This window comes from Nansenia antarctica (assembly GCF_963989245.1).
Source record: "Nansenia antarctica genome assembly, chromosome: 18".
Taxonomy (NCBI): Eukaryota; Metazoa; Chordata; class Actinopteri; order Argentiniformes; family Microstomatidae; genus Nansenia; species Nansenia antarctica.
The window spans coordinates 20,609,221-20,634,172 of NC_137691.1; the positions used below are offsets into that span (position 1 = coordinate 20,609,221).

General features: G+C 44.1%; 2 protein-coding genes across 2 annotated transcripts; both read left to right on the top strand.

The window, feature by feature from the left end:
• Positions 1 to 674: 674 nt before the first annotated feature.
• On the top strand, positions 675 to 17,393 carry LOC308173147 (bicaudal D homolog 2). The gene is made up of 8 exons (XM_080548125.1): positions 675 to 1,148; positions 7,972 to 8,184; positions 8,746 to 8,898; positions 9,003 to 9,470; positions 12,055 to 13,053; positions 13,216 to 13,367; positions 14,963 to 15,209; positions 16,949 to 17,393. Exons 1-8 carry the CDS (start codon positions 909 to 911, stop codon positions 16,949 to 16,951), a joined length of 2,475 nt encoding a protein of 824 aa, XP_080404251.1. The 5' UTR covers positions 675 to 908; the 3' UTR covers positions 16,952 to 17,393.
• A 2,900-nt stretch (positions 17,394 to 20,293) lies between these two features.
• On the top strand, positions 20,294 to 24,891 carry card19 (caspase recruitment domain family, member 19). The gene is made up of 6 exons (XM_080548135.1): positions 20,294 to 20,324; positions 21,675 to 21,814; positions 22,055 to 22,211; positions 22,425 to 22,490; positions 22,602 to 22,667; positions 23,500 to 24,891. Exons 1-6 carry the CDS (start codon positions 20,318 to 20,320, stop codon positions 23,607 to 23,609), a joined length of 546 nt encoding a protein of 181 aa, XP_080404261.1. The 5' UTR covers positions 20,294 to 20,317; the 3' UTR covers positions 23,610 to 24,891.
• Positions 24,892 to 24,952: the final 61 nt, after the last annotated feature.

Here is a 24,952-nt window from a genome sequence, read left to right on the forward strand (position 1 = left end):
TAACTGCAGAGCACACACACTACAACTACGCTAAAGAGCACAAACACATATCAGACAACTGGATTCACATGCCTCAACAAAGAAAGTACGGAAATTATAGCTTCTCGTTTGAAAATAACTCAGGATATTGTGACGATGGATACAAATAGTATCTGGAGTTGTGCGGTGTATGAGGCCCAGATATGATTTGTGAACTTGATTCCTTGTCTCTTGAGTCAACTTCTTTCCACAATCCCTACAATATATATTTTTTCACCCTACAGATCTGATCAAAATACTACTTCATAGCCATAGATAAATGACCTGTAATCAAGACAAGTTGTATCTGCATTGTAGTACCACTGTCAAACCCCTAGATGGCAGCCGCGATCAAAACTCCAGTACGCTTCCATGGACAGGCTCCCAGCAGTCGACCTCCAGAGAGTTCCCTTTGCTTCCAACAGGCGCAGAAATCAAACCACTGACTCCCAAAGCACCATGGTAGTTGAAGTCAATTTCTAACACAACGTACGTAGTCTATAACCCGCCTATACTGTACTCAAAACTACATTTCCCACCCTTAAACTTCCCATGTTGACTTGAAACTCACCGTATTCCAAATCGATGATCTCAGTTGAGTTTCCTCTCTCGTCCCATGAAGTAGGTGGGGGGAGGGAGACAGGAACCGCTGCTATGGAGCGAGACGAGATTATTATTATGTTATAACGGTAATGTCTGAATGACACCAGAAACACTGGTGCATATTAAAAAAGCGGTGCACCCGTTTGTGAGAGCAGGAGACACAGACATGGAGTTTAAACACAGAATACACTGATCGCTTCTTTCGGAGTACAGTTTTCTGTCATTCTTCCAGGGCTGGGTCCATTGTGGTTGTAAGTTGGGGAAGTCAAGCCAGCCGGCTGGCCGAGATGTCTGGGACAGACCGGGAGTACCCCGAGGCCACCCTGGTGACAGAGGCCGGGCCCCAGTGGCTCCGGGTGGAGGTGGCCCGCCTGTCCCGGGAGCTGGGTGAGACGACCCGGGAGAAGATCCAGGCGGCGGAGTACGGGCTGGCGGTGCTGGAGGAGAAGAGGGAGCTCAAACAGAGGCTCGATGACCTGGAGACCGAACATGAGACTGTCCGCCGGGACAGAGACCAGCTGAAGGAGGTGGGATGAAAACACTTCACATGATCAAAGTAGCTGTATTATATTGTAGCGAACGGGAACTGGTAGTGTAACTCGCCCCATGCGGGAGTCGAACCCCGATCTCCGGCCGGCGGTTATGCGGGAGGTCGGGGTTCGACTCCCGCATGGGGCGAGTTACACTACCAGTTCCCGTTCGCTACAATATAATTGGACACAGCATAAGACAAGTTATTTTATGTACATCAATCTTGCATATCGCCAACATGTCATGACAACCCGGTGTATTTGTTTTATTTGTTTTACAATGCCAAGATCAGGGAATCATCTGTACCTTGTTTTGAGTGTCCAGACAACTTAATTGACCTTATCTAGCACACATATTTGGGAAGTGTCACTCATCAACATGAATGTGTCTTATGCTAAATATGTCCCGCCCAGGCCAATATATCCATAATCATCTGGACACTCTAGATCTGTTATACATGGATCAGTTGTACTGTCTAAGCGCGCCCAGTTCACTGTGGTACTGTAGCCCCCCTAATTCACTGTGGTACTGTAGCCCCCCTAATTCACTGTGGTACTGTAGCCCCCCTAATTCACTGTGGTACTGTAGCCCCCCTAATTCACTGTGGTACTGTAGCCCCCCTAATTCACTGTGGTACTGTAGCCCCCCTAATTCACTGTGGTACTGTAGCCCCCCTAATTCACGGTGGTACTGTAGCCCCCTAATTCACGGTGGTACTGTAGCCCCCCTAATTCACGGTGGTACTGTAGCCCCCCCTAACACATTTGGTCCTGTAGCCCCCCTAACACATTTGGTCCTGTAGCCCCCCTAACACATTTCGACATGATAATTGTTTCAAACACAGAACGAAGCAGAACGGACTCGACCTCATTCTGTTTTCTCATGTTACTTTGCTTGAAGATTTCAATCCAATTTAACTCATTCACCGTCTACTGTAACATATACATAATGATTCGATAGGCCTTGTTTCAGAAGAGGGTCAGTGTGATCACTTTAGCTTGTGTTGACTGAAGGGTGATGGGACACCATCAAGTGAGCAACTGTGCAAAAAGAGAATGCTCTCAAAACGGATCATTCTTGATCATTGTATTAAGATTGTACGACGTGTTAAAGATGAGGCACGACAGTAGGAAGATATTCATGTCATTATTATATTATAGATTGCACAACAATTATAGGGAGTTGGTAGAGAATAGTTGTGATGGAACAAGAACACGTGACATGTTTAGGGCGATGATGCCACACAGACACACTGTGTCCAATCAATGTTTCTGTCTGAATCCTCTTAACACAGTTAGCATGTTTGTCAGCATCCATGATGACATGTTGGTGACTTGACATGATGATTCGATTTTGGCATTAAACTGTGCAAACTGTTGGCTAAAGGCAGTGAGCGTTAGCCTTGTATGGGGGCTGTCAGACCCCTAGCCTCTTAAAAAAGGTTTCCCTGTCCCAGGCAGCCAATGATTGAGAGAGAATTAGCAAATGGTGTGTTTTGAGCAGGCGATGAGTAGGTTATGCTCTGAGTTCCCACTATAGGATATACTGAACTCAATTGAGTCACTGTCTCTCCAGTGAATGAAGAGGCCTGGAGATCCCCATCTCATCTCATGGCATTTGAGTTAACGCTGAAGCAGCTGGATCATTAACACAATGCCTTTCAGTGTCCTGGATGTCAACAGTCACACAGGATGTCTAGAGCTGAAGATTCTAGCAGCAGTTGCACTAAGCTCAGTCCCATGTCAGCATGACAGTTTTGCGATGACTCTATTGGTTATGTCTTATGTGTGTTACTGTAGCATATTTCTGTGTTCTAATTTTCTCTTTTTGTTATTGTTTCATGTGGACAATTATTGCCTAACCAATTATGTGAGTGACTGAGTGGATATGGAAGGGACAGCATGCCCTCCCCTTGAAAAATTATGTACATACATTTATGATGAATAATTAATGTACAATATAATCATAATTAATTTCTTAGAACATGTGTACACTATAGCTACACTTTGGGATGCTATCCATGTAAAACCACATAAAATACTTTTTTTAATTGTTTACAACAATGGTTACAGGCGGTGACACTTTACATAAAGTTGCACAGATTTCTTGTAGTTACATGGAAATTAGATTTATTTGTTTAAATAGGACTAGGCCTACATGTTACTACATGGTAACCATACCTATAGATAATCTGAAACAAATTTGATGTGTTCCATTTCTATTCAATTGTTCCAATCATGGTTCCATGTCCAAACTATTCAGAGTATCTATACAACAACAACAACACATTGTCCAGTAATCTCCCCTACACACACACACACACACACACACACACACACACACACACACACACACACACACACACACACACACACACACACACACACACACACACACACACACACACACACGCACACTCAGATTTACATAGAGCCACATAGCACCTACAGCTGATGCTCTTACTCACAGAAACACTTGTTTTCATTGTTTGGGGTTTAAGCTTTTCAACTGTGCTCTCTGTACAGCTCTAATCGTTTCTAAACAGTACTAGATAAAGGCCTAAATCCCCCACTGGGCCTAAGAGGATGTGTCCCTATCTCAGTGAAAAAGGTTTCTGGCCTGGTAGCATGCCCGGCACAGGGGGCGGCACAGGGGGCGGGAGCAGAGGGATGTCTCTTAGAGCAAAGGTTTGTGGGACTTGTAGTGTCAGTATGGAACATATATTGATTGCTCACATCTCACACACAGGATACACTCATGTAGTGCATCCCTTGGCTGAACTCCACATCGTACATCAGCATGGCTGTTCAAGTGAATTGGCTGTTCAAGTGAATTGTTGCCAACTGGAGATGGATGTATGCTCAGACACAGGCTCAGACACCGATAACACTGTAAGCTCACAATGCCTCAGACATATCCTCCTGCCTCGCCTATACACACCCTTACCTCCCTGTACAACCCAACACACACACCAGAAAACCCTGGATATGATTCTGACCCTGTTCTAACTTTAGATTCACTATGTTAGCACCAGCATGGTCAGGGTGCATTAGTGCAGTGCCTGCCGACGGCTCTGTCATAGATTCTGTTTCAGTGGCTGAAATGTTGAATGACACTCCATGCACATGATCACACACCTGTACATGGCCACAGGTCATGCACATGATCACCCACCTGTACATGGCCACAGGTCAGAGGTCATGGGCACTGACAGGCTCAGTGAGCAGAGACACTGACAGGCTTGAAAGCAGAGATTGGTTGACTTGAAAAGTCAGGGGAGGTTGGTGACTAAAACTCTCAAGTCAGGGTTTGTATCATGACAAACAGGTGTTATTGACAAGCGCATTCGACGTCTACTCTGCTGCTTTGCCGCAGTATAGGCAAGGGTTCTGATATGCGTAACGGTAAATGTTTTCAACATTTGCAAGATCATCTAACCAGATTCTTCTGATAACTGCATGGTCAGGCGTGTCCTGACCCCTCTGTAGACTAGCCCTTCAGGAAAAGCCCCTGTATGTCTGTACATGGATTTACGTTTGTGGACTGTGAACGATGTGACCTTATGTGAGCGTGTTTCCAAACCTGACATCTCTTTGTACATACATGTCTACAGTGTGTGTAGTATGTGTCTGTACTACCCCCCCCCCCCCCACACACACACACACACACACACACACACAAACACACATGCACACATTATGTGACCCTTTTGTATCAACTCAAAGAAAATGTCTTTAACTGGTGCACGAACAAGGATGCCTCTGATCAGTCTTTCCTGCTCAGCCTCCCTTCCTCCAGCCCTGCCCAGTGAGCAGCATCTCCAGCTGGCCGGACATAGAGGGGAGAGGGTAGAGCTGTGTCCGTGTGGCTGCTAGCCACACAGGTTCACAAGGTGCTATGGCTAATAAGACGACCCAGCTGGACAGTAGCAGCAGCTGGACCTGTGTCACTTGGACCACCACCAGTCCACCCTGGCTAGGTACTGTGTAGGTCAGACAAGCCATTCATTCTCTGCCCATAGCTCGTACAGCAGGTGTTCAGGTAGCTATCTATCCACCTTAGTGAATGACTGCATTCTGTGGACTGCTCTCAGTGGCTCCTCTCTGACTGACTGTACATCCATGTTGAAGTGATTCATTATCAGTTGTCTATTGATGGTGAGTGTGCTCAACTGTGTTAGAACATCTCCCTCTGCCTGACTCACTGTTCTTAGCTCCCTCCACTTTCTGACTGACTCATCAGTCCACATCTCATGGTTCTGAGTTGGTTTCTTCCCCTGAGTGACTCAGTAGTCAGTTACTTCCTCTTGCTATGCCCAGACCTCTATTTTGCATTGTGAAAGTGTAGCAAGGGCCACAATGCCTCAGTGTCCAACCTGCTCAAATTCTGGGGGCCACTGAAGCTAGATTGAAATGCCAATGTTGTTGTGTAGCACAGAGGTTAGGAGAAGGAGAGGGTAGTGTCCAGTGAGGAGTGCCCTGGCTCTGTACTGTGCTGGGGGTTCCAGGACCAAGTCTGTTACATAACCAGTTGGCACAGAGAGTCCCAGTGATGCAGTCTGAATGTTCTGGGGGTCAACTGTCTGTGGGAATCTGATCTGAATATACAGTGATGCTTGAAAGTATGTGAACCCCTAGTGCAACTATAGATTATTTTAGTTTTTACCATGAAATCTTTGTTTAATCAGAACCAGTATTTTTTATCTGACATAACATGTTTAGATTGATCAATTCCATATGTTGGTTTAGAGGGAATCATGCATGTAGTAGGAAAACTAAATTATTTAAGCAATATCACACGAGAGGGAGTGTGTTATACTGAATATCAGCACGGCTGTGATTCGGTCGTAGGTACGAGGCCGCAAGCCGAGTACCGAAGTATACAGTATAAGAGCACAACCTCGAGTGTGATATTGCTTTTATACAAGAGTTCTACAGCGCGATTTATTAGTTAACAGTATTAAGCGACAACAGATTGTGATTTGTTTGTTTATTTAATCATAAAAATAAAATAAAAATAGTTCCACAACTGAACTTCAAATGGACTGTTGCCTAGTAACCTGAACACAAACAATGTAGTCTAATTAACGGTCATTTAGTAGAACATCTGTGCGGCGGAGTGATACATATAGTTAAAAGTCCCAGTGCTGTTATACTGTATATCAGCACTCATGGAATGTCTCTTGTCCAATCAAATTACTTGGTCGGAACTAACTGTTGTATAAAAAGAAATTAGTCCAGGTGCAAAAATAAGTGAACCTTTTCAGTCAATAGCTTGTGACACCTCCATTAGCAGCAATAACTAGGAGTAGGCTAAATGTCTCCTATATCCACTAATCAGTCTCTGACCTGATCTGTTTTGAGATATTTTGCCCACAAACTGCCCGCTTCAGGTCCTGCCACAGCATCTCAGCATCTCTTGGATTTAGGTCAGAATTTGACTTGACCAATCCAAAACACAAATCTTCTTTATCCTGAGCCATTCTTTGGTAGATTTGTTTGAATGCTTTGGGTCGTTGTCTTGTTGAAAGACCCATTTCCAGCCCAGCTTTAGCTCCTTGACTGATGTTTCTGTTCAAAATCTCCTGGTATACCTCAAAATTCATGGTTCCCTTAATGATGTGGAGTCGGCCATGTCCAGAGGAGGAAAAGCAGCCCCAGATCATGACATTCCCACTACCATGCTTGACTGTTGGAATAAGGTTCTTTTGGTGGTAGGCAGTGTTGGGTTTTCGGCAAACGTTGTGGATTAGATTGTGACCAGAAAGGTCAATTTTGTACTCGTCTGTCCAGAGAATGGACTTCCAGAAACCTTCAGGCATGTCCAGATGGTCTCCGGCAAAGTTAAGAAGGGCAGTTTGGTTATTTTTTGACAGCAGAGGCTTCTTCCTAGCAACCCTCCCACGAATGCCATTTTGATTCAGTGTTCTTCTTATTGTTGAAGCATGCACAGTTACATGAGATGCAGCAAGGGAGGTCTGCAAATCTCTAAATATTATGTTTGGGTTGGTTTTTACCTGATTTGTTATTTTTCTTGTGGCTCTTTGGGATATTTTGGAAGGGTGTCCACTTCTAGACAGAGTTACTCTCATGTTAAATGCTATCCATTTGTAAATGATTTGCCTCACAGTGAACTAATGGAGTTCAAATCTTATATAGCCTTCTGCAGACTGATGTGCTCTTTCTAACCTCTTCCTGATGTCCTCTGAGATCTCCTTTCCTCTCGGCATGGTGTGTTTTGCATTCACCTGTATGGATAACACAAAACTGACCAGGTTTCTTATCTCTATTTATCAGAGTCCCACCCAAACTCTTTCCTAAAGATCTCTCCTTCACCTGGTTCATTTGATACCCAATTATTTACCTACCTGATTCTACTTACCTACTTGATTGAACTTTATTTTCTACTACACGCATGATTCCCTCTAAACCAATATATGGAATTGGTAAATATAAACCTGTTAAGTCCGATAAAAAAGACTGGTTCGGATTAAATAAAGATTTCATGGTAAAAACAAAAAGAAATCACATACTGACATCTGTCAGGCCATTTAATCTGTAGTTTTGTTGACCTCACAGACCAATAACATCTTTTGATCATGCGGATCATGGGTTGGTCTGATCCCTTCACCCAGTAATTATCCACATGTATTTAATGTGTAATAGCCTAATAATGAGGATGCTCACAATGTTGTAGTCATTCACACGGGTCCTGCTCATTCCCTCCATCCCTCTGTTCCTCCCTCCATCCCTTCCTCCCTCCCCTGTTTGCTCAATTTGAATGTCAGTCATAATTCTGATATGTGTTCCTCTCCTCCAGGCCTTTGGTCAGGCCTACTCTACCCATAGGAAGGTGGCTGCAGACGGGGAGATTAGGGAGGAGTCACTGATCCTGGAGTCAGCCAGTAAGGAGGCCCATTACCAGCAGAGGCTCCTGGAGCTGCAGAACGAGCTACGCCTGGCCAGAACGGCCCTCACAAACTCCACTGCAGAGAACGATCGGCTGGTCTCTGTCACCTTGGAGATGAGAGAGGTGAGCCCTTCGAAAAAAAATCAAGACACAGGTATTGATTAGAATGTATTGCCAGCTGTGATCTTGGGCTAAAAATGGCACAGGGGAAGTAGGCACACCATCTTGAAGTCTGAGAGAGGAAGACAGGTTTATATAGTCTGAGAGAGGAAGACAGGTTTATAAAGCTATTTGTCTGTGCTGCTTTTCTCTCTCCCTCTTGACTCTCTGGAAAAGGTTCATATTATTTCCATTCTTTTGTATTCCATTGTATCAAACTTCAGTGGGTATCTCACTAGCCTGATGAGGAGGACCACAACATAGAGAGCTATACTTGGATTTGTAGAGATATGTAGATAGTATGGTGGTGAATGTATACCGGTAGTAAAAAAGAGTGAGTTAATCTGTCTGTAGTGGAGGGCTGGTCATCTGGCACAGGAGAGAGATGACGTAATCACCCTCTGTGAGTGACACAAAGGATGTCCTCAGCCAGTCTGGCCTGATTTACTAACTGAAACGTGTTCCTCTACTTTCCTCCTCTCTCTCTCTTTCTTTCTCTCGCTCTCTCTCTGTGCTGGGCTACAGAGTTCAGAGCTGGTGGAGCTGCAGCGCAGTCAGTTGCGTGATGACGTCAGAGAGTACAAGGTCCGGGAGGCGCGTTCGCTGCAGGACTACACTGAGCTGGAGGATGAGAACATCTCCCTGCAGAAACAAGTCTCCCTATTGCGACAGAACCAGGTGAGAGAACGGGGCTATGAAAGATAATTCATTTGCCTCACATTTGTATTTCTGGTCCTTCTGGTTAGTTTGTATTTGTAATGCTCTGTGTCCCCTCTCTGTAGGTGGAGTTTGAAGGGCTGAAACATGAGATCCAGCGTCTGGAGGAGGACTCTCAGTGCCTACACAGTCAGCTGGAGGAGGCTATGCGCCTGCGGGAGATCGCTGAGCGCCAGCTGACCGAGGCCCTGGAAACCATCAAGACTGAGCGTGAGCAAAAGGGTGCTCTGCGCAAGGAACTCTCCCACTACATGACTATCGGAGACTCCTTCTACAACAGCCCCTTCAACAATTCCTTTGATGGCCTCAAACTCAGTGAGGATCCCAGTGCTGCCACCGGCGAACCCAACAACGATGACCCTCTACGAGGCTATGAGAATGGGCTCGCCAAGATGGCCGATGGGGATGAGGACTATAGAGCTGGGATGGCCAAGAGGGGAGATGCTTTCCAGCCAGCCCCCAGCCTAGTGGACGACCTGCTGAGTGAGCTCAACATATCAGAGATCCAGAAACTCAAGCAGCAGCTCATGCAGGTAAGGAGCACGCTGTTGACAGATTACAAATCAACCAAGATACCTGGGTATTACTTACCTGGGTGTACAAATTAAATTACATTTTTTTTTAAATTGAAAAACAAGAAATTCACAGAATTAAGTTCATGAAGTTCACACGAGTAAAGGCCTCTACATGCTTCTGTGTCACTTGTGCGACTATTACACGGTTATAATTCATACCGTAGATTCAAAAGCACTCATTGTTTAGGCTTTTGTTAACTTACTAAATTGAAATTGCAAGGTGAAATTATTGACGTCACTTTTCCACATCACATCAAACTAAATGTTTACCATTTCCAACCAACCTGGTGAAGTAAACATTCATAGATGAAAAGAAACATGGGCTGTACAATAGATGGATGCACATAATAAGCTAGATGTTTTAGCTTGGTGTTGTGGTGGTAACTATGGACTGGACACATCGCCCCTGTAGCTGAACAGAGTTTAATTTAATTTAATTTAATTTAGCCATTTAGCAGACGCTTTTATCCTGTAGCTGAACAGAGTTCTCTGCCTCATGGCCGAACTGGCCATTAGGCTTTATGAAATGGTGTTAATCGACTTAGTGAAATTGATTACCTCCAGTATATGACCTAATCAAAGACCCATTAATGTAGTTGCAGTATCCCATCATTTGACGGAAATGTGCTGGTCTCTGGCTCAGTTTTAGATTGGTTTAGGTCTTGTCTGTGTGGCAGAGACTATTTTGTCTGTATTGGTGACCACACCTCAGCTAACACTGGTGAAACATATGGGGTTCATCAAGGCTCCATTCTGGGACCTCTGTTGTTCAGTCTCTATATGCTGCCACTAGGAAATATCATCAGAGAAGACAGGATTAATTTTCATAGCTATTCCGATGATACACAACTGTACATCTGTTTATCACCCAATGACATCAGCCCTATTGATAAACTGATTGAATGCATTGATCATATCAATTTGTGGATGTCACACAATTTCTTTAAATTGAGCAAAAGCCTCAGAGAGAGATACAGTGTACTACCTAATAATCTGACACAAAACGCCAACCCCCTAATTTTGAATGTCACATCAGTAATCTCACTAAAACCGCCTTTTATCACCATAGACATATTGCTAGTCTAACAATGTCCCTCCCAGGCAGATACTGAGAGACGTATGCTTTTATCACCAGCAGGCTTGATTACTGTAATGCTCTCCTTTCTATTGTCTACCTAATCAAATTAAATGCAGCAGCAGCACACATGCTGACCCAGACCAGAAGGAGAGCACACATACTGACCCAGACCAGAAGGAGAGCACACATACTGACCCAGACCAGAAGGAGAGCACACATACTGACCCAGACCAGAAGGAGAGCACACATACTGACCCAGACCAGAAGGAGAGCACACATACTGACCCAGACCAGGAGGAGAGCACACATACTGACCCAGACCAGAAGGAGAGCACACATACTGACCCAGACCAGAAGGAGAGCACACATACTGACCCAGACCAGAAGGAGAGCACACATACTGACCCAGACCAGAAGGAGAGCACACATACTGACCCAGACCAGAAGGAGAGCACACATACTGACCCAGACCAGAAGGAGAGCACACATACTGACCCAGACCAGGAGGAGAGCACACATACTGACCCAGACCAGGAGGAGAGCACACATACTGACCCAGACCAGAAGGAGAGCACACATACTGACCCAGACCAGAAGGAGAGCACACATACTGACCCAGACCAGGAGGAGAGCACACATACTGACCCAGACCAGAAGGAGAGCACACATACTGACCCAGACCAGAAGGAGAGCACACATACTGACCAAGACCAGGAGGAGAGCACACATACTGACCCAGACCAGAAGGAGAGCACACATACTGACCCAGACCAGAAGGAGAGCACACATACTGACCAAGACCAGGAGGAGAGCACACATCGCACCTGCCTTAAAGTCCCTTCATTGGTTGCCTGTCAGTTTTAGAATAGACTTTAAGATCCTTTTATTGGTGTTAAAATCACTAAATGGCCTCGTACCTGAATATTTGTCCAACATGCTTTTAAAGTGTGCTCCCTCTAGATCCCTCATGTCCTCTGGCACTGGCCTCTTGTTCCCTGGGTGAGGACAAAGAACTACAGGGAGGCGGCATTTAGTCTCTATGGTCCTCACCTCTGGAACAGCCAGCCAGGGGAGCTGAGAGTGTCACAATCTGTAAACACCTTTAAAAGACGTCTTAAAACATACCTTTTTAGCTTAGCATTCTTTACGTTTAATTTTATTGTATTGCTGTATTTAATTGTATTGTTGTTTATTTTTGCTGCACAATTGTATTGTCGTATTTTCATTTCACTGTTAAGCACCTTGTATTGCATTTTTACACGAAAGGTGCCATATAAATAACGTTTTGATAGATTGTTTTGATTATAGGATACTTTTATATTCTATACAAACCATATAGCCTACAGTACATTTCTGTAGCCTATTTGTGAGATGTATATTATTTTGTTCGTCATATCCCATATGAAATGTCAGCTAAAATAGATAAAGCATTGCTGAGTACAGCTTTGTGTATTTGCTCCCAAGGTGGAGAGAGACAAGGGGGCCCTCCTGTCCTCGCTGCAGGACTCCCAGAAGCAGCTGGAGCAGGCCCATGGGGCTCTCTCTGAACAGCAGGAGGCCAACAGCCGGCTCACTGAGAACCTCACCGCCATGAGGAAACTCCAGGCCAGCAAGGAGCGCCAGTCAGCCTTCGACAGCGAGAAGGAGCGGGATAGCCGTGAGGATGGAGATGGAGACTACTACGAGCTGGACATCAACGGGCCTGAGATCCTGCAGTGCAAGTACACGGTGGCCGTGTCGGAGGCAGGCGAGCTCAGGCAGGAGCTGAAGACCCTGAGGGCTGAGTACCAGGAGTGCCGGGCTCAGTATGAGGAGGAGCGTACCCGTCTGGAGAGGGACGTGCAGGGGCTGAGTGAGAAGCTGGCCTCCCTGGAGAAGAGCAGCCGTGTGGATCAGGAGGAGGTGGCGCGGCTGGAGAAGGAGCTACGTCTGGTCAGTGAGGTGGCCGGCGAGGCACAAGGCAGCCTGAATGTGGCTCAGGATGAACTGGTGGCCTTCAGTGAAGAGCTAGCCAACCTCTATAACCATGTTTGCATATGCAACAATGAGACGCCCAACCGTGTCATGCTTGATTTCTACAAGGAGGGCAAGGCCAGTGTGGGACGTGGCCGAGAGGGTAAGGGTCGTCGCTCATCGCCTGTTATGCTCACCAACGGACTAGTCCCAGAGACTGACCCTGACAAGGCAGAAGCCAGTGAGACTCCGGCCCCAGAGCCCCGCCCAGAGCCCATGAACATCTATAACCTGGTGGCCATCATCCGGGACCAGATCCGCCACCTGCAGCGGGCAGTGGACCGCACTACAGAGCTGAGCCAGCAGAGGCTGGCCTCTCTAGAGCTGGGTACCGTGGCTGATAAGGACAAGGAGGCCTGCATGGCGGAGATCCTCAAACTCAAGTCTTTGCTGAGCACCAAGAGAGAACAGATCGCCACTCTGAGGACTGTGCTCAAGGCCAACAAAAATGTGAGTCAGTGGGAAAGATAATTTGTATGGTCCTGTGTTTGTTTGAGCAGTGTGCTCTTACTGCCAAAACATGTAGGAGATTCAATTGTTTTTGAAAGTATAGTTTTTTTTTAAGATGTATACGTGTAAGGTCATGATAACCATGGAAGTCCTCCCCTGCAGACGGCTGAGGTGGCGCTGGCCAACCTAAAGAGTAAATATACAAGTGAAAAGTCCATGGTGAAGGAGACCATTATGAAGCTCCGCAATGAACTGAAGTCCCTGAAGGAAGACGCTGCCACCTTCTCCTCACTCCGGGCCATGTTTGCTACACGGTAAGACATAGTAGACATCTACCAGAGCAGTAATTGATGTACCTTTGCTCTTAATGATACTATACAGAACTCTTTGAAATTCTGAGAATTTCAGCCACTGGTTCTCAAATTCACGCTCAAGCCAAAAACGGGTCCCTTAAATATTGTCGAAGAATTACCTGATTGGACACACCTCCCCACATTCATGAGCAAAAGCTTATTTTGCAAAAGTCTGTTGGCCTTAAACTGAGGACTGTGTGAGCTGATGGGATGATAAATAAATACATTAATATAATATCATGAACTATACAATCAACACCAGAGCCATGTAAAGAATAAGAAACAAAAGTTCTGTAATCTCTAATCTTTAATACACATAGACATTAACACTGTGCTACACAAAGCTCATCAAGTCCATATCTGTGCTAAGGGGTAGATCTACAAAGGTTTGTACAAATTAAATATATTTAAAATACATGTAATACATAATTTATCCATTACCAACATCCCTCACATCTAAGTGAGTGAATAAGATCAGTAGAGATTGGACTCTTTTAGCTCGATGGGCTGCACCAATGAACTTCTAGGTTGTTGAGAGGTAGGGGGCTGTGCTTCTGGCTGATCCTGCATGTGTGAGAGAAACAGAGCATTGTGGGAGCTGTCTGATGTAATACTGGAGTGATTCAGAGACTGCTGGCAGGGTCCTCGCCACAGCATCTGGAAAATGTGCGCCTCAGAATGGAGAAAACATGCAGCCGTCTGAAGCAGCAGTAACAGTGAATTTGCCCCACCTGCTGGAGATTTAGCAGGTTATCATTTCATCATCATTTATGAGTTATCTGTTTGACTATCTTTCAGTCTTTCCTCTCTTTCTGTTTGTCTCCCTCTCCTCCCTCTCTCAGGTGTGATGAGTACGTGACCCAGCTGGATGACATGTCCTGTTTCTCTCCCTCTCTGACCCTCTCTCAGGTGTGATGAGTACGTGACCCAGCTGGATGACATGTCCTGTTACCCTCCCTCTCCCCCCTCTCTCAGGTGTGATGAGTACGTGACCCAGCTGGATGACATGTCCTGTTTCTCTCCCTCTCCTCCCTCTCTCAGGTGTGATGAGTACGTGACCCAGCTGGATGACATGTCCTGTTTCTCTCCCTCTCCTCCCTCTCTCAGGTGTGAGGAGTACGTGACCCAGCTGGATGACATGTCCTGTTTCTCTCCCTCTCCCCCCTCTCTCAGGTGTGATGAGTACGTGACCCAGCTGGATGACATGTTCCTCTCCCTCTCCTCCCTCTCTCAGGTGTGATGAGTACGTGACCCAGCTGGATGACATGTCCTGTTTCTCTCCCTCTCCTCCCTCTCTCAGGTGTGATGAGTACGTGACCCAGCTGGATGACATGTCCTGTTTCTCTCCCTCTCTGACCCTCTCTCAGGTGTGATGAGTACGTGACCCAGCTGGATGACATGTTCCTCTCCCTCTCCTCCCTCTCTCAGGTGTGATGAGTATGTGACCCAGCTGGATGACATGTCCTGTTTCTCTCCCTCTCTGACCCTCTCTCAGGTGTGATGAGTACGTGACCCAGCTGGATGACATGTTTCTCTCCCTCTCCTCCCTCTCTCAGGTGTGATGAGTACGTGACCCAGCTGGATGACATGCAAAGGCAGCTGGGTGCAGCAGAGGATGAGAAGAAGACCCTGAACTCCCTCCTGCGCATGGCCATCCAGCAGAAGCTGGCCCTGACCCAGCGCCTGGAGGACCTGGAGTTTGACCACGAGCAGGCGCGCCGCGGTGGGGGCACAGGAGCAGGGGCAGTCGGGCGAGGCAAAGCCCCCTCAACACGGGGCAAAGGGACCTCGGCCAACCGCCATGTAAGTCAGAGACGCACATGCAGGACCCTCCCGCGGGCCCCAGAGCTACATGGGAGGCCCTGTGGTCCTCTGCAGTGAGAAGTACCAGATCAACTGTGATGTTTGAACTCTAACCTCTGTCACCTCTCACCTCTCACGCTTGGCACGGCAGACCTTGGCTGTGTTCGAAATGGTATACTAGCATACTGCATACTAGTATACTCAATGAGTATATACTGCATACTGCCTACTAAATTCATAATAAATATGCGAAAACCAGCCGACCGTTTACACACTATGCATACTGCCTCACAGAATGCATTTCGCACCGGCCGGGAGCAGGGAATTCAAATTCCTCCATTTTAAACCTCCATTGGCTAAAAGCTGTAATTTTGTAAGTGTTAACATGTCATTTTATGAAGTTTTAATGTTTTCAGGCGAGAAAGTAACCACATGTATATTCCCAAAATGTGTCCAGTTTATCAAAATAACCCATTTATATATCTGATCTGACAGGTTTTTTTCGTCTTCTGTTCGCTACCTACATTACGGCTGCGTTCGTAAATTCTCCCTGGAAATCTGATCAGCACTCATGGAATGCCTCTTGTCCAATCAAATTACCTGGTCCCTTTATGACGTTGAACCCAGTGTGCGCAATGCATTTGGGGGATTCAGTACCCCAGTAGTGTCCAGTCGTATCGTACTTAAATAATTCAGAAAATATAGTATACATACTAAATTTATCGCATACTCAAATCTCGCATACTGTACAGTGTGAATGCTCTTGCCTACTCAAATCTACATCATATCTAGTATGAATAGTATGCTAGTATGCCATTCTGAACACAGCCCTTCACTAGCATAGTGCTGTCAGGCCTGTTGCTGTAACCATGCCAACAGTGGTAAATGCTGTTGCATGTGCACTGTAAACAGTCTGTGTTGATGTCCTGCATGGCAACCTGTTGGGCTAGTAGAGGACTAACGTGTGTTCACTTCAGTAGCAGCTCCCATGTTGTTGAGTGTGTGGAGGTTACTGCTCTGCACAGACAGACATGACAAGACAAGACAAGACATGGCCTCAGATCAGGAGTATGGAATGATCAGGCAGGCAGACGGGCAACAGTAGAGACTGCAGACAGCCAGGGGGGGGGGACTGCAGCGAGGGGGGACTGCTCTGTCTCTGTCAGAGGCTCACTAACCTCAACCATTCAGGGATGAACAGTACATATGTCAGTTTAAGGTTACTGTAGCTGCTAGCCAAATGGGTACTGTGAGTTATGGCAGTTAAGTACTTTTCTTTAAGAGCAGAAGGGGAAAGTGTATTGTGTCCTTGGGTGGCACTTTGAGGTAGAAAGGTAGAGCAAAGTTTGTTACTCATAGAAAAAAAACGGTATCAGACCATTGTGGGTAGTCAGGGTGACGTACAGGAAAGGTGTTCAGGGTTTTGTGTAGCTCGACTCTAAATTTGGTTTGGGAAATGTTTTCAGGTCAACGTTTTTGTTTGACGAGTCCACTCTGTGCTACTTCCATCTGCTCTGTCATGAATCTCATCCATCCTGCACATTAACTCATTATGACTCCTCAAACCCGCATGAACATAACATAATAACATACCTGCAGCACGGCCATGTGCACCACTAACCTTCCTAACCCTACCACACCCATCACCCTACTAACAGAAATAACCACTGATATCAAATGAAAACTGACCAATTGAAACCTTCAGATTTTAATGTGATTTTTATCTCTCCATTTTGCAGTAATTTAATCAAGCTGAGACCTTTTGGGTGTCCTTCAAAGTGTCCGTGACAGGTTACCAGTCACCTTGCCGATGATCACTTCAGTATCCGCCTATGGTGTGAGACCCATGCAACTGACTGTACAGAAACACACACTCACACACACCTGGCCTTAAAGACATGGGTTTAGACACACAGGGTTGAGTCCGTCATTGCAGGAAGCAAGGCTCATGCGTATGACTTTTTCATTGTGGTCCACTCACTCCTCTGACGTTGTCTACCACTATAATTATTCTGCCTTTTCTCCTCGATGACTGTGCACTTTTACAGCATTTTATTTACCTTTTTTACTTTGCAATTTACACCTCAGTGAACTTCATGAGAGATTTTCTCAAGCTTTTTACCGTTGTCATGTTTTATTGGGACATTAATTATTAATTTAATTGTTTTTGTTTTGTCATTATTTGCATGTGTAATTGCCAGATTCATAACAGAACTTCCATGGAGAGCAAACCTTCTGTTCACTCTTATTTATATAGGGAAAGGTCAGAGGCAGCAAGGTCATAGGAATTAAAGTGACTTGCTCCAGTTTTCTCTGGGGTCAATATACAGACAGACAAGCACATCTATGAAATTCCATATAGGAATGAGTCTTTTCTCTCTGTATTTATCTTGCCACACTATGATAATGTGTTTAAAAAACGGAGAGCAAGAAGTTCATGAAGGCATTTTGGGATTATCTTTTGGCCTTAGTTTAGACTAGTAGTGCCTTTCTGTCCACAAAAGAGAATTTTATTTTATATGTTTTGTATGTCCTGGAGAAGGAATTACAGCTAGAGGTTCGGTCCTTACTCAGATTGATTGAGGGAAATAATATCAAATGTGGTGAAGTCTGATCCTGTGTGCAAGAACTACAAATTCAGGGTCTTTAGATAAACATTATTTTTTAAATCAAGTTTTGCATACCAAAACTGATAACTTTTGCTGCCTATAGTTGTTGATTGTGGCTAAAGGAGAGTACTAATACAAACTATTATTTATACTCTAGCTTTGTATGGTAAAGATCAGGTGATGTCAATACTATTGATCATTATGGTGGAGAGTTTCTAATTTAATTCTGTTTTAAATGTTTAAAATTAAATCTAATTTTATATTTCTGAAAACTTGGTATGTCCTCAAAAAGGTTTTTCAGCGAACAAAGGTGCAAAAGTGCAATTTTTAACACATTACCAGATGGAATATATGAAACATTCTCTGTTTGCTGATGGTATTGCTATACAACATGTTACACATATTCTTACACAGAATCTTCTTGATTATCTTGACTCTATCTTGATTCTAATTGAGTTTTTCATCTTTGTACTAAATAACTTCACCTGTATTTATTTAAAACAATGTCATCCTGTTGATAATGTGGATTATGATTAGTGGCATATTGATTTGATACCATCATCTTCAAAGGATTTGAAGCACTGTCTTGGTGCATGATAGTTACATGATCTCTGCCTTTAAAGATGTGCCACGTAGCCAAATAAACGTAACTTCAGTCTTGCTGTGGTGTGATTCTTTTTTATGATCCAGTCGTCTTTTCATTCCCCTCATTGAATGGTTAGACTTAGACGTATTTACCCCTCTACAATGTTAGCTATTTAAACTTTCTATTATGCCTCTATAGGCCTACCTATATTTCTAGAAACTACACTGAACAAAAATATAAACGCAACACTTTTGTTTTTGCTCCAATTTTTCACAAGTTGAAATCAAAGACCCAATACTTTTTCTATGTACACAAAAGGCCTATTTCTCTCAAATTGTGTTCTCAAATTTGTTTAAATCTGTGTTAGTGAGCACTTCTCCTTTGCCTAGATAATCCATCCACCTGACAGGTGTGGCACATACAGATGCTGATTAGACAGCATGATTATTGTACAGATGTGACTTAGGTTGGTTACAATAAAAGTTACACTCTAAAATGTGCGGTTTTAGGGAGCGTGCAATTGAATTGCTGGTGAATTGAACGTTAATTTCTCTACCATAAGCCGTTTCCAAAGGCGTTAAGGAGAATTGGAACCCAATTCACGGCCAACAGCTCTGGTGGACATGCCAGCCTAAGGCACATCTGTGCAATAAGCATGCTGTCTAATCAGCATCTGGACATGCCACACCTGTGAAAGATCGGAGCAAAACCAAAAGTGTTTGTAGCGTTTATTATAGTTTGAAGCGTTTCTATGTTTGTTCAGTGTAGATTCCGCTCATCTCAGATTCAAACAACGACACGTGACAGGATGAGACCTTCCCGTTGCTGTACAGCAGGGTTCAGCAATATGAATATATATATATATATATATATATATATATGTACAGCAGGGTTCAGCAATATGAATATATATATATATATGTACAGCAGGGTTCAGCAATATATATATATATATATATATGTACAGCTGGGTTCAGCAATATGAATATACACGCTGTCTCAGGAAGGCCTCCAAGATCTCCAGGGACCCAACCCACCCTGGGTACGAACACTTTACCCGGCTGCCCTCGAAAAGGCGGTTCAGGACCATGGCCGCAAGGACAAACAGACTGAAGCTCAGCTTCTACCCCAGGGCCATCCAGGCCCTGAACACAGCAAAGACCTAGGTTCTGGGCCCTGGAAAGTCTGGACGGATTGATGGCAGCTTCTGGACTGAAAAAATCAGGTGTAGTGCTGAGGCACAAATGTGTACATTTCAAGCCTGCAAACTGCGACACTTTAAATAAATGTGCAATAACACTATGTGCAATATGACAACCCTAGTCGTCTATCTGTATAGTATAGTGGATAGTGTACATAGCCTTTATTTATGTAAACCAGCTCCTTCCCTTCTTGTGTTTTTTTTTAAGTTTTTTTTTTCTTTTTTCCTAACAGCAGGGGAGCCACCCCTCCTAAATGTCGTTGTTTGGTACCTGTACTGTAGCAATGACAATAAAGACCATTCATTCATTCATATATATATGTACAGCAGGGTTCAGCAATATGAATATGAATATATATGTACAGCTGCAGCAGGGTTCAGCAATATGAAGGAGAGATTTGATCTGGATCTTAGGCTGTGTTCGGAATGGCATACTAGATATGACGTAGATGTTGAGTATGCAGTGCGTTCACACTGTAGAGTATGTGAAATTTGAGTATGCAAGAAATGTATACTAGATTTTCGGTCGGCTGGTTTTGGCATACTTATTATGAATTTAGTAAGCAATATGCAGTATATACTAATTGAGTATGCAGTATGCTAGTATGCCATTTCGAACACAGCCATAGATTTCCGGGGAAACTTAACGCCACCCCCTGCAGATGACTGTGAGGGGAGTGGCCAGACAAAGGACAGCAGGGACCAGTCTACAATGGGAGGTTTGTTGCTTACTTGTTTTTACTGAGTTTGTCTATTTGTCGCAGATCATATTTAATCATTCACACCCACGTGGTCTGTGATCACGCGCTTTGAACAGTAAAGAAGTCCTGCGCTGCTAGAATGTGCTCATAAGGGAATGCCTCCTTGTCTTTGCAACGGCACTGCCAATGTGAACTTCTTATGTTAGTTATGGTGCTTACAATGCTCGTAACCTAACCTAACCTGTAAACTGCAGTGTTCCACTAGTGAGTCTGTGTCTATTTGCAGCTGGTCACAGGACCTATGGAGGACCTACATTCTCTCCCATGTCAAACTCTTGGCGCGACTCTCCAATGTTCCGTCTCTCAAGTTACTGTAGTAGGGTGTTAGGTCACGTGACAGAATGTGGACGCTAGGAATAATTCTACAAAAATAACATGAACTACAAAATATCAAATGCACTTTTGTGGCAATTATATGACAATATATTGTTACATTTCAACATTAAAATATACCTCTATATGTTTTTTTAAGTGTTGTATTATTTCGTCAACATCCGTTTTTAATAATCATAAGTTATGAGATGATGTTTACAGCGACAGACCCGTAGAACGCTGGGTTTCGTGAGATTTCACTTTTTAGTCTGTCGCGTTCCCACATGTCAACACATCCATATAAGCCAACAACACTGGGAGTTTCTGTAGAAATATGGGCTCAACTGTACTTGTTTCAAAGTCTACAGCTGGTTTTGGTGTGGGCTATTTCTTTCAACTGCTTGTTTATGTTTTTTAATGCCCTACGGCTCAATCTTAAGCCGTATTTCTGCCAGGTTTCTTGACATGTCCCTATCATCAGAAAGAGAACTGTTCCTTATCCTGCTGCCCCTCGTTGAAGCGGTTGTTTAAACAGGGTATCCGCGGTGTCTTGAAAAGTATTAAAAGTTGATAAATCCATTTTGGGAAAATCAAGACCCTTAATAAGTATTAAAAAGTCTTAATATCACGATTTTATGAGGTCTTGAATTTTGTAGGTGTTTTTCTGAATTAGACTCTGTCCAAAGAGTTTGAGTCCTAAAAACGTTAAAAGTTAAAAGTTCGTGAATTTATTTAGTTTTATTAGAAAACAAAGATGAACCGGAAATGGTGTTGTATGATAGTGGTTTAGTCTATTGCAAACTAAAACTGTTAAGTTAAAGGTGTCACTGATGTCAATGGTTACAGCTCCAAGTGGCGGTGAGGTCTGGAAAAATATTGACAAGGTCTTTTAAAAAGTCTTAGAAAGGTATTGAAATTAACCTCAAGATTCCTGTATATACCCTGTTAAAGCTCTCCCTCACTTCCCCATTTCATGCTGAAACATGTGATTGACAGAAACCTTCCATGAGCAGCTCCTGGAGGACAGCCGGTTCCTCAGAGCCGACCGCAGACTGGACACTGAACTAGTGGACAAGCTCATCCTGCAGCTCAACAGGATCTACCCCCAGATCCTCACAGACAAGGAGGCCACTAAAGTGAGTCTGTCCCCCGTTATAGTAGTCCCTTGTCTGTCTTAAATAGTATGAGTGATCCCCCAGTAATGTAGTGATTGCAATGCATGTTTTATTGCGAGATTTTGAAGGACAAATATACTTTGCCCTCATGTAAACACTTGAACATGCAGGTGGTGGTCTCAGAATCTATAGTTATTCACTTGAACATGCAGGCTATGTCTGTACAGATTTGTTTGTCTCTCCTCATATGACATAATCCAGTTTAGAGACCTGGATGTGCCCACCTGTGTCCGGTTGGCAGAGCTCTTAGCTCACCTGCAGGGGAAAGGTGAGGAGGCGTGTCGGGAGTTCTACCGGGCTCTCCATCTGCATGTGGAGGAGGTTTACTTCAGCCTCCCCACACGCCTACGCCTCCGAGGTGTGTCCTCTAGATCTCACTTACTGGAGCCCTCGGCTTGCTTTGTCTATTTCAATGGAATCAATATTTGTCTAAAATATGGAAAAAAATGTTTTATTATTATTTTATTTTTTTATATATGGACTCTTTCACCTGATTGTTCTGAGTTATGTGGGTGGCTGTGTAAGGGAGTTTGTTGTGTACAATGTAGCAGTTGATCAATCTCATCCCCAGGTTCTGTAGACCTGTTCGCTATTCCAGGCATCCCCACCCACCAGAGATATCTGGTTAATGACAGAAGTAAGCCGTACACACAAAACAGTGGACACAACGACACACACACACACACACGCACACACACACACACACACACAGTTTTAATCTAAACTCTCTGTTCACCTCCCTCTCCAGGTCCCGTGTTCTTCCTGAGTTGCTTCAGTGCTGCAGTAGGGATGGCCCTACTCTATTACTATGGAGGTGAGAGTACCTCCTGTCCTACTCTATTACTATGGAGGTGAGAGTACCTCCTGTCCTACTCTATTACTATGGAGGTGAGAGTACCTCCCTACTCTATTACTATGGAGGTGAGAGTACCTCCTGTCCTACTCTATTACTATGGAGGTGAGAGTACCTCCTGTCCTACTCTATTACTATGGAGGAGAGAGTACCTCCTGTCCTACTCTATTACTATGGAGGTGAGAGTACCTCCTGTCCTACTCTATTACTATGGAGGTGAGAGTACCTCCTGTCCTACTCTATTACTATGGAGGAGAGAGTACCTCCTGTCCTACTCTATTACTATGGAGGTGAGAGTACCTCCTGTCCTACTCTATTACTATGGAGGAGAGAGTACCTCCTGTCCTACTCTATTACTATGGAGGTGAGAGTACCTCCTGTCCTACTCTATTACTATGGAGGTGAGAGTACCTCCTTCCCTACTCTATTACTATGGAGGAGAGAGTACCTCCTGTCCTACTCTATTACTATGGAGGTGAGAGTACCTCCTTCCCTACTCTATTACTATGGAGGTGAGAGTACCTCCTGTCCTACTCTATTACTATGGAGGAGAGAGTACCTCCTGTCCTACTCTATTACTATGGAGGTGAGAGTACCTCCTGTCCTTTTCTGTCCCTCAGAAAAACAGACCAGCAGGAAATATCATTGTGTATTACAACTCGCTTTGTGCTCAATGTAATCATGACATTGCGTCGTAGTATTGTTATACTTGTTGAAGCATGTTTTCAAGCTTTGGTAGGAGAGAACCCTGTACCATGAGACTTCTAACCCGTCTTACCCTATTATCCTGCAGAGTCCAGAGTCGCAGGTGGCAGCAGGGCCCTCGGTATGGCTGCTCTCGGCTTGAGCCGCCGGGCCAGAGAGGTCCTCATATGGTACACCGAAGATGGGATCAGTAAATAGTGTCTCACCACAACACCTACTCCAGGCATACTATATTCTTCAGGACCTCCAGACCACACTACACACATGCAGGGGTTTATTACAACTCTGTACATACTGTATATGTCTTTCGACTGTTTTAAAATAAGAAAAGTATTTTGTATGGAATTATTGGGCATCCATGCCTCTTCCCTGCTGAATTGGGACTAAAACACTAAAGCCTAAGTTACTGAGTTCCAATAGAGAACCTCTCTAGTGTCCATGGTTGATCAGGAGCCTAGGATCAATATACCCAAGTCCGTTATTGGTCTCAGTCGTCCTGAGTGTGGAAACTGTGGGCAAAATGCAAGGGTTTGTACAGAAGAAGTACTGTTACTTTAGACAGAGCATCATTTAGACAGAGCATCATTTTCAAATAATTGTTTAAAATACTGTATCCTCAGGAGTTTAAAAAAAACAAATAACAAAGGGTATTTATACGACGTTTTTATGTTACAATGTTTATTTTGTTTGAGGAAAGGAATCAAGTTCTACATTTATAGCAATTACGCCTAGACCTAGAGGGATATGGTCTAGAAAGGGAAACATGTAAGTGTGAGGACATAATGTTGCTGTTATTTCAGCGTTTGTATTTGGTTAATATCCATCACATAATGCCTTCTGAATTGATGAACCCAGGTCCAGTGTGATTATAGCTAGGCACTACATGGGTGACCCATACAAGATCTTTGTATTCACTAGAATTGTGCACACTAAGGGGTTAACATATCTTGGTGCTTAAAGCTTGGTCTTGGAATAATGTACAGTTGATAGTACTCTTTGAAAACGTTTGTTGTTCTGAACGTCCACTGAAGGTTAGAAGTCAGTGAAAACATGTCAGTGTTCTTCCCCCTCCTAATCCAATGCTGTCACCTCTTGTTCCAAATGTTATTAAGCACTTCCAAAGCTTTATTTAACACAGGTACCATGTTTTCTCATATGTATCATATTATCTCTGACATGTGTAAGTGTAATGCCTTTCTAATTTGCCTTAAACAATGCTTTGCTTCACAGGGAAACTATTAATGGTGTGGGGAGTGGAGTGTGATAATTATAGAGCTTCATACTTCATAGTACAGAACCTTCTCTTATATATGTACCCCACTGTATACATATGTAATGTAGATATTATGGAGTGAGACTGTCTGAGTCACAGCTCATCTACTCTATACAATGATGTCTGTCTGTTAATACTGTTTACACTGCCGTCGCTTAAAAGTGCCATCATGATTTATACAACTGTGTGACTTTTCACTATATACTGTCTTTCTATGCATGAGCAATACAAATAGTAACAGGAGACTTTTGTATATTTTATTTCTTTA

Excerpts from the sequence above, each read along its gene's own strand:
- card19 (XM_080548135.1), top strand. Across the intron at positions 21,815-22,054 it reads CAGACAAGGAGGCCACTAAA|TTTAGAGACCTGGATGTGCC; the intron begins GTGAGTCTGTCC and ends GACATAATCCAG. Across the intron at positions 22,212-22,424 it reads CACACGCCTACGCCTCCGAG|GTTCTGTAGACCTGTTCGCT; the intron begins GTGTGTCCTCTA and ends TCTCATCCCCAG.
- LOC308173147 (XM_080548125.1), top strand. The coding sequence starts at position 909 with ATGTCTGGGACAGACCGGGAGTACCCCGAGGCCACCCTGGTGACAGAG. Across the intron at positions 9,471-12,054 it reads TCAAGCAGCAGCTCATGCAG|GTGGAGAGAGACAAGGGGGC; the intron begins GTAAGGAGCACG and ends TTTGCTCCCAAG. Across the intron at positions 13,054-13,215 it reads TGCTCAAGGCCAACAAAAAT|ACGGCTGAGGTGGCGCTGGC; the intron begins GTGAGTCAGTGG and ends CCTCCCCTGCAG.